The sequence below is a fragment of the Priapulus caudatus genome, unplaced genomic scaffold, assembly GCF_000485595.1.
Source record: "Priapulus caudatus unplaced genomic scaffold, Priapulus_caudatus-5.0.1 Scaffold40, whole genome shotgun sequence".
Taxonomy (NCBI): Eukaryota; Metazoa; Priapulida; class Priapulimorpha; order Priapulimorphida; family Priapulidae; genus Priapulus; species Priapulus caudatus.
Window position 1 is genome coordinate 583,850 of NW_014577101.1, and position 16,232 is coordinate 600,081.

The following is a 16,232-nucleotide window of genomic DNA, read 5'->3' on the forward strand; positions in this document are numbered from 1 at the left end:
CATAATCTATTCTATCTACTCATCTATCTATCTATCTATCTATCTATCCTATTTATGCCTATCTATCTATCTACTATTCTATCTATCTATCTATCTTAGTCTATCTAATTCTAATCTCTCTAATCTAGTTCTTCATATCTACATCTACTCTACTCATCTATCTATCTATCTATCCCTCTCTCTCTCTCTCTCCCTCTCTCCTCTTACGATGACACTCACAAAGAGTTGCTGCCGCTAGTTCGTGCTAATTGCATAGCATATAGATGTTCAGCATTGAACTAAAATAGAGCAGCAGACGGTTGTTAACTTCTGCTTGCAATCACTCCCGTGTAACAATTTTGTACACATACATGTACACTCGAATAGCCGTGTTGGCATTGCGAGTTGTTTTGCGAGTGACCAAGCGTGGCAACAGAACTCTAATTAGTTCTTGATTAATTGTTGATTTTGTGCAACCGTTGTATATCGTTTAAAAGATCGGTAATTAAAATCGTGCATAACGCACTAGCACTCTTGTTCAATGATTTTAATTACAGCATTACTACTATATATGAGCACATGTCTTTACGGAATCGAGATAATTGCCCTCATTGTTTCAATAGAAACTCATAAACATCGTCATCCAACAATCTTTTTGGATAATTCCGATATTTATTGTTAAAGACTCTGTTAAAAAGCTGTGAAAAGTGACGAAGATTTTATACGTGTTTGGCTTTTCTGTGACTGTTTTAGTTACCGAATGGAATGTATGGACATGTCGATGGGAGTTTACATCGATATATGTAATTTATTTATTTATTTGCACGTAATAATTCCTATTCTAACTGAATTTACGTTTTTACATTGTTATAGCAACCCGGTCAGCAATAAAATCACAAGAAATTTTTTAATTGGTTAATTTTAACTTAGTAAATTGGAAAGAGCCACCATTACGCAAACTTACTTTAGCATTTTCAATCATTGCGATTGTGTTTTTTGGCACTTTGCGCGCGCCATATATAGCAGCGCTGAAACTATTTCTGACATGGGGAGGATTCGATAGCGAGAATGACTTCCACCGTCAGCTAGACGGGCACGACGTCGTTTATCCAAATCAGCCTATCTCGTCATACACGGACGTTCCTGCGCGTCTAAGCAATGCATGCCCATAAACCTTTTCTGCGATACAGCTCCGCGTAGTTTACGTGATTGCCTGCCTGCATAAACAATGTCTCGATTCAGCAGCGAAATGCGAACGTTTATGTGCATATAATGCAAACGTATAAGAGTACGAACAAAGCACAGCTTTGATGCGCTTTGCATGATGTGCGGCTTTTAACGGCCGGTTACTGTCGCGAGAGGGCGTCGCGAATCCGACATGAACATCTGCTTCCGGCACACCGTCGCCATCTGTCGGCAAATTAGTTAACTAGCATCATTATCTGCTCGAAACAGAAAACGTCAGGAATCCGTGGCCGGTCGTATTTTACTTCATCGCGCTGTTTTTCGGCTTTACTTGTTAAAACAAAGTGGTCCTTGGGGGAAATTCGCGAGTAAAAGCGTAAAGCACAAGTTTTCGACGGGAACTTATGTATAGAGTTTCGCTTTGCAATCAAGCGTGTGCCACGGCCGAGGTAATATGACAGCCGCTCGACTGAAAATGAGGCATCTATGCAATTTAGGCACGTGGGAAGGTCTCCTACTAATGCCAACATCTGCTAGAATCGTGTTTTAACGGCAATTAATCCGATGGCTGCTGCTAAAATAAAGGATGAAAAATATTTATCGTGCATTTTAAACCCTATCGCCCACAAGCTCCCTAGCGACATGTATATATATATATATATATATATATATATATATATATAATATCATCGCGCGCATACTTGGGAGTAATTAGAATTCTGCTGGCGGCTATGTAACGATTGCAGTTCACCCGCTGGCAGCATCTTTGTATGCGCACCGAAACGTGGAGCAAAATCTATACGGTTTCCTGCTCATCGGCATATCAGAAATTTGAATTGCAAACAACGGCGGCTCGTGGAATTTATAATTATCGGCAAAATATTGATCCCCATAACTAATTGCCTTGTGCGCCTTCTACGCAAGAACTCGCTGCGTGTCAGGGGGAAAATCTAGGGTAATGCTATCCCCCGGGCGTGGAGGGAGGTGACCGCAACGTGGCAGCACTAGTGTTGGGATAGTGTTAGGATTAGGGTTAGGGTCAGGGTTAGGGTTAGGGTTAGGGTTAGGGTTAGGGTTAGGATTAGGGTTAGGGTTAGGGTTAGGATTAGGGTTAGGGTTAGGGTTAGGGTAAGGATTAGGGTTAGGGTTAAGGTTTTTGCATCATGATATCTGTCCCCACACCATAGATTAATTTTTGTGGATCACAATGCCTATATATAGCGCGGCGACACATATATATTTAGTGTGAGGGTTAGTGTTGGCGGTGTTGGATTGAGGGTTACCGTTAGGGTTAACGTTTTGAACGTCATCGTCAACGTTATCACGTGACCTCCCTCCACGCCCGGGGGATAGCAACACCCGAAAATCTATGGCAAATTGTCGTGATCGCCCTCCAGCGGTGAGTCTTAGCTGCCAGGGATATGATAGGTGATATTTTAAACATTTAGGTCGGAGGAAATGACGCGAGCATTGTGAGATGATTGAGCGTCTGTCGACAGAACCGCGGGAAACGAATGTAACACATTTGTAGTACAGCGAGCGGTGCAAACAGGAAGACGCTTTAGGATTACTGGAAACCGCGGCTTTTCGTTCGTAGATTCGCCGCGAGATTGTTTTCTTATTAGTTTCCGGTATTAGCTTCAATGCTAGCCAGTAATTGTAAGGAAGCAATTCTGGGCAGATAATTCTGGGACAGACGAGGCCCTTCAGATGTCAACTGCAGTAGATCAGCGGTAGAGGCTTCGGCCACTTATGCTTACACTCTATGCACGACAACGGGCACGCGTAAGAGAGCAATTTCGCTAGTTAGGTACCGGATGGAGAAGATGGCGTGTGCTTCGTCACTCCTCGCAGCGACTTCAAAGCAGCGACTCACAACGTGCAGACAACCGCCGTACGTGAGGGTTCGCGAAACAGCGATGACTTATTGACCGTTCAACGCGAATCGATTTCGATGGGACACAGCTCTCGACTCAGACAGGTACAGATCGATGAAAGTTCACGGGTCGCCGTGTTTTTGCTGTGACTCACCGATTCGAATGATTCTCGGCGCTGCCGCTCGATGTCGCTTCGATCGCGCGCGCGCCCACGCACACCGACAACGGGAGCCTCCCGCCCGTAATAAATCCTTGAAGGGTCGACAACGACAAAGCGCGTGGAGATTCTCCAAGGTTAACGAGCAGCATTGTTATTATTATCCGACGAGAAGTGAACGACTAATGCTATGTTTGAAGTAAAGCCCTCGCGAAATGAGAGAGAGAGAGAGAGAGAGAGAGAGAGAGAGAGAGAGATAAACAGGGTAGAGAAAGAGATATATATATAAATAAAGAGGGTAAAAAGCGATAGAGAGAGAGAGGGGAGAGAGAGAGAAAGAGAGAGAGAGAGAGAGAGAGAGAGATAAAGGGAAGAGAGAAGCGGCGAGACTGTGTGGGAGGGCGAGAAAGTGGGTGGGAACGAAACGAGGAAATGGGACAAAGAAAGATAGCGAGTGGGAGGAAAGAAGAGAGTGGGAGGGAGGGAGAATGGGCGGAGAGAACGCGTGTGGAAGGAAAAGAGAGAGAGCGCGCGCGCGAGAGAGAGAGAGAGAGAGAGAGAGAGAGAGAGAGAGAGTGAGGGAGACAGAAAGGGTGAAAGATAAACGCGAGAAAGTACGCGCAAGACAGAGAAGAGAGAAAGGGAGAGAAAGAAAGGGAGAGAGAAAGAGTGCGATATTGAGAGTTTGGGAGGAAGAGAGAGAGAGTGTGAGCAAGAGGAAGAGAGAGAGAAAGAGAGAGAGTGAGAGAAAGAGAATGAGAGAGAGAACGACAGATCTAGAGATAGAGAGAGCGTGAGAAAGAGAGAGCGCGCGAGATAGAGAATGAGAGAGCGCGAGAGCGCGAGAACGAGAGAGAGACACAGAGGGAGAATGATAAAGAGCGAGAGCGCGAGAGCGAAAGAGAGAGACAGAGAGAAAATAATAAAGAGAGAGAGAGAGAGCGAGAGAAAGAGACAGAGAGAGAATGATAAAGCGAGAGAGAGCGCGCGCGAGGGAGAGAATGAGAGAAAGCATGCACTGCGCACAGACAAACACTGCGGGCCGTGTGGCGAACCGACCATTCAATCACCACTAATCTAATCTGCGTACATAGACATTCCTAGCGAATATGAAATTCCGCTTCGCTCGCCCTCGAGGCGGCAGACGAGAGACGCTAGTGACGCGAGTCGCCACGCTCGATAGCGTCAATCTGTCGTCGGTCATATGATCGGCGGCGCGTGGGCGGTGCAGGACTCGCGTTAATTGCCGACGTTTTTCGCTCTAATTTGTTATTCTTTCGCTTGTCTGCGTCGCTGATCACTTGATGCTCGTCTGGGAATTCTCAGGCAGGAACGAGAGGCCTGCTCCCAGACACTACCAAAGGCGATTTTTTAAGGGCGTGAGTTTTACTTCCTTTGATTTTGCGATGATTTGTGTATCGAGCAACAACTTTAGTTACCATTCACTAACATTTAGTATTTGTATTGTATTGTAGTGTTTGTTAATAGTAGTAAACGGGCCTTATAACGATAAGCGTGGTTAGTGTTATAAATCAAACATACGCACGTACGTACGCACGCACGTACGCACTGACGCACACACGCACGCGGGTACACGCTCCTATATATCGGCATCATCAGCATCATCACACATTATGACAATACACCAGGGGTCGCACAAATAGAACTCATAATGCTATCCTATATAGCTTGGAATCTCATCGTGGCAATTTCGCCCGTGTCGATCGCTAGTGAGCACGCGTCTCTTGTGGCATTAGCGATGAAGCCAATTCGTGCTATTCAATTGTTTTCAGCCCCTCGCGTAATCTACTCACTGTGGTCGACCTCTGACCGCCTACCAGGCGCTGGGCAGCTGTTATAGCAACGCATCTACGGCGACCGACTAGAGTCGGCAATGTTCGCTCATAACAACCTCAGAACGAGGATAACTGGGACATATAGTCCTGCTTCCTCGCTCGCTCAGAACGGATCGATATTGCCTTCGTCTCGCCATAAGAGTAGCATCGAAGGAGGCGTAGCAGAGCCGTGTGCTACTTACTAACACGTGTATATAGAGGCTCTGCGGGCCGCGATTCGTGTAGCCAGCCGCATAATTGTGTTTTAGAGATTCAGGTCTGCATTTCTTTATACGCGACGCTGGCAAAATAGGTTGTGTGTGTGTGGGGGGGGGGGGTCAGTGGTGGTGCTCTTGACTAGCTATAGATATACATTAAACGAAAGCTGCACACTGCTAGCCGTAGCAATATACAGGCTATACCACGCCGCTTTGCATAATGCTTCGTTACAACGCCCCCGACGTTTAACTTGTAGAATGTGTAATGTAACTTCGCGAGCTCTTGTATATACTTATTACTTGTATATACGTATGCAGTGGTCACCGCTTTACCGGGCCTCGGACGGATGAACGAGCACACAGCGACATATGCCGTTGAAAAACAACCGTAACGCGAATCGTTGCGTGTTCACCGCTTAATCGGGAGCACGTCTCAATCGGGACATTTTTATGGCTCCTGATCTCGATAAAGCAGGGATAAGGCAGGATCTCCACATTAATATACTATATACATCATACGTACGTAAGCGTAACGTTCTGCTACGTCGTTCCTCTACGTATTGCGAGGCGACAGAGGCGACAGCGCCAGAGGTCGTAGAATGCGTGATCATGTTCAACAGATTTCTTACATCGCAACATGTTCGTGTGATTGGTAAGACGGAAAGCGACTACAATATCGTTAACTAACGCGCTTATGCATCTCCGCGCCAGCGTCTTCTGATCGCGACAAGAGTCATCGCATTACCAACGCCAACATCCCACTGCCGCGTCACGCGAGCGACACGTGATCGTATTTCGCGAGATTGCGCGAAAGCTGGGCGACAAGACTGCGGAGGCGGGGCGCATTGCCGCTCGCAGCTAATTACACGAAGTGTTGTTTGCGGCGACCTTGTTCGAATTTTCCACATCCCCGTGGGATCTCGCGTTGATCGGTGCTCGCCAGCTCGCTATAGAGTGCAGCGCAATTATGTCTTACACGATCCGGCTGTAAATTCCACGCGAGTCGCCCCCGCGTGTTCCTGATTGCGAATGAAATTGATCGCGGGAGCTATAGTCGTCGGCCATGCGGGTTGTGGATGTGCTGTTCATTACGAAAGCCCAGAAGGCTCATGCGAAATGCGAAATGCGAGATGCGAAATGCGAAATGCGAAATGCGAGATGCGAAATGCGAGATGCGAAATGCGAAATGCGAAATGCGAGATGCGAAATGCGAGATGCGAAATGTAAACTGCGACTTTATGTACAGCGAATCAGCACTTAGCTTTCATCATGTTTACAATGTGGCCAATGAAATACCGTTTGACATTCAATGCTTGGGTCCTTGAGGCAAATAAGGGGCGTTCAAGTTGGTAAACAAACTACGTCATTTTGGCGCATACGCAGTTTCTGGTTGACACCAGTCTTAAATATTATTCATGACCTGGGGGTCATCGCACGAAAACGAGGCTAAGCTAGGCAATTTTGTAAACATTGGCTGCTCAGGCAGGCACGCACAGAGGGGGTACACGCACGTACACGCGGGTACACGCACGTACACGCAGGTACACGCACGTACACGCGAATACACGCACGTACACGCGGGTACAGCGCTGGGTACTGCGTGTACGCTGCGTGTACACCGCGTGTTGCGTGCGTGTACGATGCGTGTACGCTGCGTGTACGTGTGCGTGGTACCATACGTGTTACGTGCGTGTAACCCGGCGTGTAACCTGCGTGTACGCTGCGTGACCCCGCGGTACCCTGCGTGTATCTGCGTGTACCCGCTTATACGTGCATGTAACGTGCGTGTAACTGCGTGTACTGCGTGTACCCGCGGTGCCACGTGCCGGCACTGTAATTCCGACGCGTGTACAGTGCGTGTCGTCGTTTATAAGCGTGCGGTTTAACCGTGCGCTGTAACGTGCAGTTTAACTGCATGTATCGTGCGTGTAGCCCGTCGTGTACGTGGCTGTGTCCCTGCGTGTACGTGGCGTGTACCTGCATGTACGCTTCGTGTTAAGCCCGCGTGTATATGCGTGTAACGTGCCGTGTACGTGCGTGTACCCGCGTGTTATCTCCGCATGTAAACGTTGGCGTGTACTGCGTAGTAACGTGCATGTACCCGCGTGTATCTGCGTGTACGTGCGGGTAGCGGCGTGTACCTGCGTGTACCGCGTGTACGTCCGTGATATCTGCGTGTACCGCGCTATACGTGCGGTACCGGCGTGTACTGCGTGTAGCGTGTGCGTGTACCCGCCGTGACGTGCGTGGTACGTGCGTGTACCCGGCGTGTACCTCGCGTGTACGCTGCGTGTACCCGCGTGTACGTGCGTGTACGCCGCAGTGGACGATGCGCTGTCCCCGCGTGTACGTGCGTGTACGTCGTGTATGCGCGTGTGACGTCGGTCCGTGCGTGTACCCGCTTGTATGTGCGTGTATCTCCGCTGTACCCGCGTGTACGTGCGTGTATCTGCATGTACGTACGTGTACCCGGTGTTACAGTGGCGGTGTACCCTGCTCTGTGCGTGCCTTGCCTGAGCAGCCTATTGTTTATCAAAATGCCTAAAAGCTTAGCCTCGTTATTGTGCGTATGAACCCCCAGGTCATGCATAATATTTAAGACTGCGTCAACGCAGAAAACTTGCGCATGCGCCAAAATGACGTAGTTTGTTTACCAACTTGAACGCCCCTTATTTGCCTCGAGGACCCAAGCATTGAATGTCAAACTGTATTTCATTGGTCACATTGTAAACATGATGAAAGCTAAGTGCTGATTCGCTGTACATAAAGTCGCAGTTTACATTTCGCATCTCGCATTTCGTATTTCGCATCTCGCATTTCGCATTTCGCATTTCGCATCTCGCATTTCGCATCTCGCATTTCGCATCTCGCATTTCGCATTTCGCATTTCGCATGAGCCTTCTGGGCTTTCGTAGTTCATCGCTGCTCATTTCATTGACTCTTCTTATTTAGCATTATTATTATAGTAATAATAATAATCATTATAATAGTAATTATTATTATCATCATCATCATCATCGTCGTCATTATCATCATCACCATCGTCATCATCATCATTCATCATCATCATCATCATCATCATTATTATTATTATTATTCATATTATTGTCATCACCATCATTATCATCATCACCATCATCATCATTATTATATTTTGATTTACTGATCGGTTGATTGACTCGGGTGACTGTATCGATATTTTTTCCGAACGCGCCCCGTGGAGTCGCCCGCGAATGGAATTTGGCTTCCGGCGACGTCGGGGTAGCATCGAAGGTTTTTAGCGGTAATCGCGAGGCAATCGCGTTACGTCGGCAATGCTTAGCGGAGTCGACACAGCGAGCATACGTAATTGGATTGACGATTTTACGACACGCGCACGTGTCCAGCCTGGCACGCGCGCGCGTCCAAGATGAAGATGTAGCCAGTAACGTAGAGATTCACCCCGCTTGCTTATATATGGCCGGAAATTATAGGTTACCATGGTCTAGGCCTGGCTAGGCCATGCCTCTGGGTTGGTTAGTCTGATAGTAATCTAGGTGAGTGAACTGGTACTAGCGGACTGGTACTAATTCTGTGCCTAATCTAATTCTATCGAGCTGTTTTAGTCCAATTGATTTCCGGACTTGTAGAGTAGCAATTCAGATATATAGGTTTGACCGCGGCGAGAGAAGTGAATTGACATTAAGGTGTTCAAACGTACTAACGGTTCGAACTCGTGGTTTGACTATGGTTATGGTTGGTTTGGATATGGTTATGGTTGGTTTGGATATGGTTATGGTTGGTTTGGATATGGTTATGGTTGGTTTGGATATGGTTATGGTTGATTATGCTTGGTTTTTGGAATGGTAAGTGGTCGGCTTTGGTTTGGCTTTGGGTGTATGCGTGGTTATAACTGGTTATTGTGGTTGAGTTTTGGTTTTGGTTATAGTTTTGAGTACGTGTGCTCACAATAGGCTACGATAGATTATGACTGTGGTCAGTTTTGGTTTGGTTTTGGTTATGGTCTGGTTCGGGGTGGGGGAGGGGGAAGCCACATTGGCAAGTCCACTGATTATCCGTCCTCGTTTCTTTGCATAAGACCGGTGCGCAGATTTCATCCGCGTTTATTGGCGGCTGGTAATTGCGATGTAATCTGGCGATGGGGAATGTGTGCGTGCTCGTGTAATCTACGTGCCGACGACCGGCCGGCCGAGCTCCGTACAGATAGCCGCGCTACTCAGTATTAATCCGACGCCTGGCCGCGATTACAAACAGGAAAAGGGGGAGCGGCGAGGGAGGGGGAGGGTGGCGCGAAATCGCTTCTCGTCCGTTATTTACAGATCAGCGGCGGCGTTGGGGTGAGGCGTGAACGCACGATGATTGTATAGGTGAAGGCATTTAACCGCGTCGGAGCTGTGAGGGGCTTTCATGGCTATAGCCAGCCCCAGCTTTCGTATACGTACGGTTCGTGCTTTACGCGCGCGGTTTTGGCACGGCATGCCAACCGTCAATGCTACACCGCCTCCGATCTTACCCAACGGAATGTTTAACCCATCCTTGCAGCGTACAGAGGATGTGTAGAGCCTGAGACCGTTGGTCCCCATGTCATATACGTGTGCTCTCTGTGCCCCTAGCTGTCGCATTACTACATAGTGAATGATCTCTTTCTGACATTTCATATTTGACTAAGCCGAATGATAGACGGTGTCTGAAAATTCTCGCTGACTGGGTGTACAGTCTATGCTTTCCACATCGCACAGCCTCGCTTGCCTGCAGCATGAGGCGACATGCATTGCTTGGTCGTTTCGCAATCATGGAAGGCACAGGGCAAGAATGGATGCGATTAAATTCCAACTAGGCGCTGTCCGAATTTTTCACATGACTGCTGCCCGCTTTATACGTAATAATTTCATGGAATGTTACACGAACGCTGAATACATCTAGTCATTCTACTGTGTAAATATGGACGAAAGCCGAGGCTGAATGGAAAATTATGATGAATTGAATGCCATCGCTGCAGCGACAATAACTATAGACACGGAACTGAACCTATGAAAGAGACGATGGTAGGCCTGCGCTGTACTAGAATACAAAAAGTACTAGAAAATAAAAAGCCGCAAAGTTCATAATAAAGTTCATAATGTAAATCTGCAAACAATTCACATTTACCGCGGTTAAAAACTGCGTTTGTACCGATACATTAAATATATATTCCACAATACATCATAAATGCATTAACTTTGAAAGAAAGCCCTCAACTCACGTGACAAAAACATCGTTCCCCCCAAAACACGTCGGTTGCTATGGCAACACGCACTCGCGCATTGGAATGCAACCGAATATCAACTGAATATATACCGGGCTGGTACTGCAACTATACGACAAAACACGGATAAGAAATCGAATAAGAGATACATAACTAAAACACTCGTCCGCCGCAGCGACGGCGACAGACGGACTGAACCGCTATACATCATTCTCCGGCGAGCGACGAGGGATGATGCAGCAGCCGACATTCGAATGAATAACTACGCAATTAAACCGCTGGATGTATTAGCTCAGTGGGTAGCAAGCTGAGCTCATGCGCCGCCATCCCCTAGCGGCGTCCACATGTGGATGACAAGGGATGATGTCACGCATTCTTATGCCGCTCGAACTCTGATTGAGAGTCGTCGACGTACACCCCCTCGGTAGTAACTCAACCATCTGTCTGAATGAACACCTGACGCACGAGCGAGAGCGCAACCCGCAAAATGGCGTATAGGTAATGCCACGGGCACTTTCCAATGCCCATGCACTGCGTGTAGGCATATGCGACCACGCATTCGCTATAAATGACTCTGATATATTGCCATATATCTATTTTTTTATATGACCATATAATATCCTGCCGCATACCGGAAGACTTGTGAAATGTATAGCTGATGCATGTATGAATCAGGATGAACGCAGGAGTAATAGTAGCGGCCCGGAGAGCATAGCCCGCTATGGAATTTATACGCGGCCTGGGCTATAAAACGTACAGAATTCAAGCAAAATCGCCGCATTTGTTTACAGTGGATGTTACCATAACAATTTACTGCAACATGCGTAGACAGTGTAGATTAAATTGATGATCAGAGAAAGTCTTACTAAATAAAACGTAGTTCATCAGCAACCACCCACACCTCCTTCATTTAGTCTAATGGTAACAGTCAGTACGATAGGCTAATCATTTTTTAAACTAGTAATAGCATGCAGCTCGCGCGGAAACGTTAACCGCGTGATTTCATAGCAATAATGCACATATTCCTAATAACACTAACCACAAAAACAACAATAATAGCAATAGTAGTAATAATAATAATAATAATAATAATAATAATAGTAATAATAATAACAATAATAATAATAATAACAGTAACACCACCACCACCATTAACAACAACAACAACGACAAAAACAACAGCAGCAACAACAACAGCAACAACGACAACGACAACAACAACAATAACAACAATAACAACAACAATAATAATACTAATAATAATAATAATAGTAACAACACCACTACCAGTTACAACAACAACAGCAACAACGACAACAACAACAACAACAACAACAACAACAAAAATACACATCTTTGCTCGTATCGATCCGAAACCGTGATCCTAACCCCACGGCTGCTACACATAACTGTACCATGTTCCTACCTGTGCGAAAGTTGACTACGATGTCGAGAAGAAAGACTGTGTCGGATAAGCAGTTGAAGACAATCCAATGTACGCTCAGGTCGTCGTTGAAAAAAGATATGGCCACCGGCAGTATGATGAGGTTGGCGACAAGCAGTACCAGCATGAACAAATCCCAGTAAAACCTAGAGAAGAAGGTTTCGAAAAAAAGAAAGAAAGAAAAAAATAAGAAGAAACGCCAACTATCTAGTAAATACGGAAATAACGTCGGATTTTATCCGCAGTGACACAAACATAGCCGGTGGGGAGGGGCGCAAGGCTCTGTCGGGGATGCCTTGACTGAGCTGGAGGGAGGGGTAGATCAGGAAAGCTTGTAACATCTGGTGTTAGGATATATGCTAATCGATACTGGTAACACGCTATGTAGCTATGATTATATGTTACGATGAGCAATGTAGTGAAACCTGAGGGTTTCATCATTATAATTATGGTTCCACGTCTGAAATTCTCGGAATGTAACGATCTGTTAATTAGTATCATTCCTTGCGTCGAGACCGTGACCAAAAGGAATCTTATTTACTGATGCCTTTGTGTTTAAATGATTGCCCCCTGGCGAGCTGCTACTGCTATTATCGATGTTACTGTATTTATGCGCCATGACTTGTATTGATTATAGTCCGGACTGATGAATTCTCTCATTTTTAATTTGATTACATCTATAGTCTAACGAATCGTCGGATTGCTGCTAGTTCATCATGCATTAATTAAATTTTTTTGTAAACAGGTTATTAAACGCCAACTCGCTCAATCCTACATCATTAGTGGTTTAATGAGAACTAGTTTCTAATACCGACTGCAGTACGTTAAACAGTCATTACTTCACCGAAAACCCGCGGTAACAAACGCACCGTAAAAAATACCGAGGCGGGCGTATAGCAGAAATTTGAAGCTACGGGGTGGGGATCGGCAGTGGTCGTTCCGTTATTCCTAACACGCGTGCACCGACGCGCCTTGCCAAAGTAGTTTCGCTAAAACAACGAAGCAGAAGCGATGGCGTCTATAACGAACCGGCGCCCGTAGCGTGGTGACTGCCTAACGATGTATTTGCGCGTGGCAAATAGCCAAACTCGCGCTCTGTTAATTGCACAGCAAGATCTGAACTTTTCTTCACGACGCTGTCTCACTCGCCGCACGACACGTACTTGTCGCATAAATGTCACTATACATGCAAGCTGCGCTCACTCAGGCTCAGGGTTGTGGCGTGATGAATGGTTAACGGAAATGACATTAGCAATTCTATCGCGAGCTGAGCGCGACGTGCTCGCGCGCAGCCGCATATATATATATATATATATATATATATATATATATATATATGTATATATATACGGTGAGCGTTTGATTTATCCACACGATTATCATAACCATCGAGTAATTATTTCCTGCTGGCGTTAACGATAATGATGGATTTTCAGTCCTTATTAATTATTGATGGAATCTTATCGCACGGCTTAAGACGGCGTGCGAACGGCAGATTTCGAGTGTTTTCCACTCTTTTCCAAATAGCGCACCCCAGCGGTAGCGTAGGTAGAGAGACAGAAAGAGAGAGAGAGAGAGAGAGAGAGAGAGAGCGGGAGGGGGAGAGAGAGAGAGAAAGAGAGCGAGAGAGGGAAAGAGGGGGCGAGAGAGAGACAGAAAGAGAGTGAGAGAGCGGTGAGGGGAAGAGAGAGAGAGAGAGGGCGAGAGAAAGAGCGGAGAGGGGGAGAGAGAGGGAGAGAGAAAGAGAAAGAGAGAGAGGGAGAAAGAGAGAGAAAGAGAGAAAGGGGGGAGATAGAAAGAAAAGAGAGAGAAAGAGAGAAAGGGGGGAGATAGAAAGAAAAGAGAGAGAGAGAGATCCCTTTCCCTCCCTTCTCCCTACAGCGTTACATCCTCCCCATGCGGAATTATCGCTGCTGGTGACAAATCCTCAACGCGACGAAAAGTGTCGGCACGCCTGTGAGAAGCCACTCTACTGACCTCTCACACAGTGGCGCCATCTATAGCGAGCGCTGCTTTTCTGCCGGACGGCGGGTTGAAGGGCATTGACGTCCACAAGCGTTACCTTTTGTTTATCAATCTCCGTCTCTCCAAAATGCAGCTCATTACGCGGCTGACGGACCCGTAATTTCCTCACTCTCCCGCCTCCTCTCCCTCTTTCTTTTCCCCCTTTTTAATTCTCTATCTCTCTCACTTTCTCCCTGCCTCTCTGTCTCTCTCTCTCTCTTTCTTTTGCTTGCTCTCCCTCCCAGGCGCTCTCTCTCTCTCTTTCTCTCTTTCTCCCCCTCCTCTCTCTTTCTCTCTTTCTCCCCCGCCTCTCTCTCTCTCTCTCTCTCTCTCTCTCTGACTTGCTCTCGTATTCTCTCTCCTTCGCTCTGTCTTTCTTCATTCTCTCTCTCTCTCTTTCTATCTCTGTCTTTCCTTTTTTCGTATTTAGACCCAACGTACCCCTCTCTTCTCCCTCCTCTCTCTCTGACTTCATCTTGCACTCTCTCTCTCCTTCGCTCTGTCTTTCTTCATTCTCTCTCTCTCGCTCTCTCGCACTCTCTCTCTCGCGCTCTCTCTCCCTCTCTCTCTCTCTATCCCTGTTTCTCCTTTTTTCGTATTTAGCCCTCAACGTACCCCTCTCTCCCCCCCTTCTCTCTCTCCGACTTGCTCTTGCACTCTCTCTCCCTCGCTCTGTCTTTCTTAATTTTCTCTCTCTCGCTCCTCTCTCTCTCTCTCTCGCTCTCGCTATCCGTGCCTCTCCTTTTTCCGTATTTAGCCCCAACGTACGCGAATCATCGAGGAAATTACGCCGCTTGGAGTGTTCACCTGGCCGCGTGTCAGAGAAGAGAGGAGACCGCGCTCCGACTCCACGACGGAGGAGGATGAGGAGAAGAAGAAGAAGAAGAAGAAGGAGGAAAAGGAGGAGGAGGAGGAGGAGGAGGAGGAGGAGAAGGAAAAAGAGAAGGAGGAGGAGAAGGGAGAGGAGGAGGCGGAGGAGGAGGAGGAGGAAGAGGAGGAAGAAGAGGAGGAGAAAGAGGAGGAGGAGGAGGAGGAGGAGGAGGAGGAGAAATAGAAGGAGGAAAAGAAGGAGGAGGAGGAGGAGGAGGAGGAGGAGGAGGAGGAAGAGGAGGAGGGAGACGATGATTGAGTCTACGCGGGCACCGGTCTCCTCGCACTGGTACGGACCGAGATAGCGAGAAAACAGTCGCGCGTTATTATAATGACGTCTACGTGCCGCTACGCCGACAATCTCTGCGCACGACGCTCGATTCACCTTCAGTGGGTAACGCCCGCTGTAACGTGTGCAGGTGATGCGTTCGTTATTGGACTCGGCAGCAGCAGCAGCAGCAGCAGCAGCAGCAGCTGTTTTCATCGATGACTTGCTAGGAAATACAGCACGGCGGCGCAAACCCGCCGAGAAAGATTCTCTGCAAGACGCCTTCTTCCTATACGGCGCCGATTGAATTGCGTCTCTTTTTTTCTCGTCGCATTTCGCGATGTTTTCACTCGGATGCGCACGAGAGTGGAGATCCTGGTGTCGTCGTCTGCACGCTCGACTTCTGGTTTTAATGCGCGCGTAACTAGTTTACGCTCGTCTGTTCGCGCGAGCCTACTCGCGGGAGTGGATCACATCGGCAGCCATTTGCGCGATTACCTGCCATAACTCACTTTCGTGAGGTGGCTGCCATGTAAACGTGGTTAATCAAAGGTGGTTAACATCGAGTTGCTTAACTTAATACCGCTTTCAGGAAAACGCTCGTCCGTTATATCAGCGACAACGTACAGCAAGCGCACTTACTCATCCTGGTCGATATGATCTCTATACTGACGGAGAAGGTCAGTGAGAGACGTGTGATCAAGCGTATACGAGATAGATTGCGATCTCCTAACATTCTCGCATTAGAGCGCCTAAATCGAAAGCTGAAATTGCACAGCATGAGAAACCGTCGACGTTGTACGCGACGCTATATAGAGAATTTTCGCACGAACCGATTCGTGACTACACCGATGACGATACAGCGTGTAGATATATACTGTATGTTTACTCTACAAACGCATTTCTGCGCAGTCGAATCTGCAGGTGAGGAAGAGTGGCTCGTTCGTGATGGAGAAATGTTAACAGTTTGCTCAGAAATGACTTTATTCGGCAGTGAATGTTTGTTCCCCACGGAAATCGTTAGATTCTGCGCACATATACACTAGGCACAATACCGCCTGAGTAAAGATGTCGATCAATACAGAGCCAAACTCTCTCTCTCTCTCTCTCTCTCTCTCTCTCGCTCTCTCTCTCTCTCTCTCTCTCTCTC

General features: G+C 47.2%; 1 protein-coding gene across 1 annotated transcript in view; it reads right to left on the reverse strand.

The window, feature by feature from the left end:
* Positions 1-16,232, reverse strand: part of LOC106819823 (potassium/sodium hyperpolarization-activated cyclic nucleotide-gated channel 2-like) — a 92,909-nt gene that overhangs the window by 69,547 nt on the left and 7,130 nt on the right. Inside the window, exon 2 of the mRNA XM_014824407.1 lies at positions 11,923-12,086. Within this exon, the coding sequence (XP_014679893.1) occupies positions 11,923-12,086 (164 nt within the window). The remainder of the gene's footprint in view (positions 1-11,922; positions 12,087-16,232) is intronic.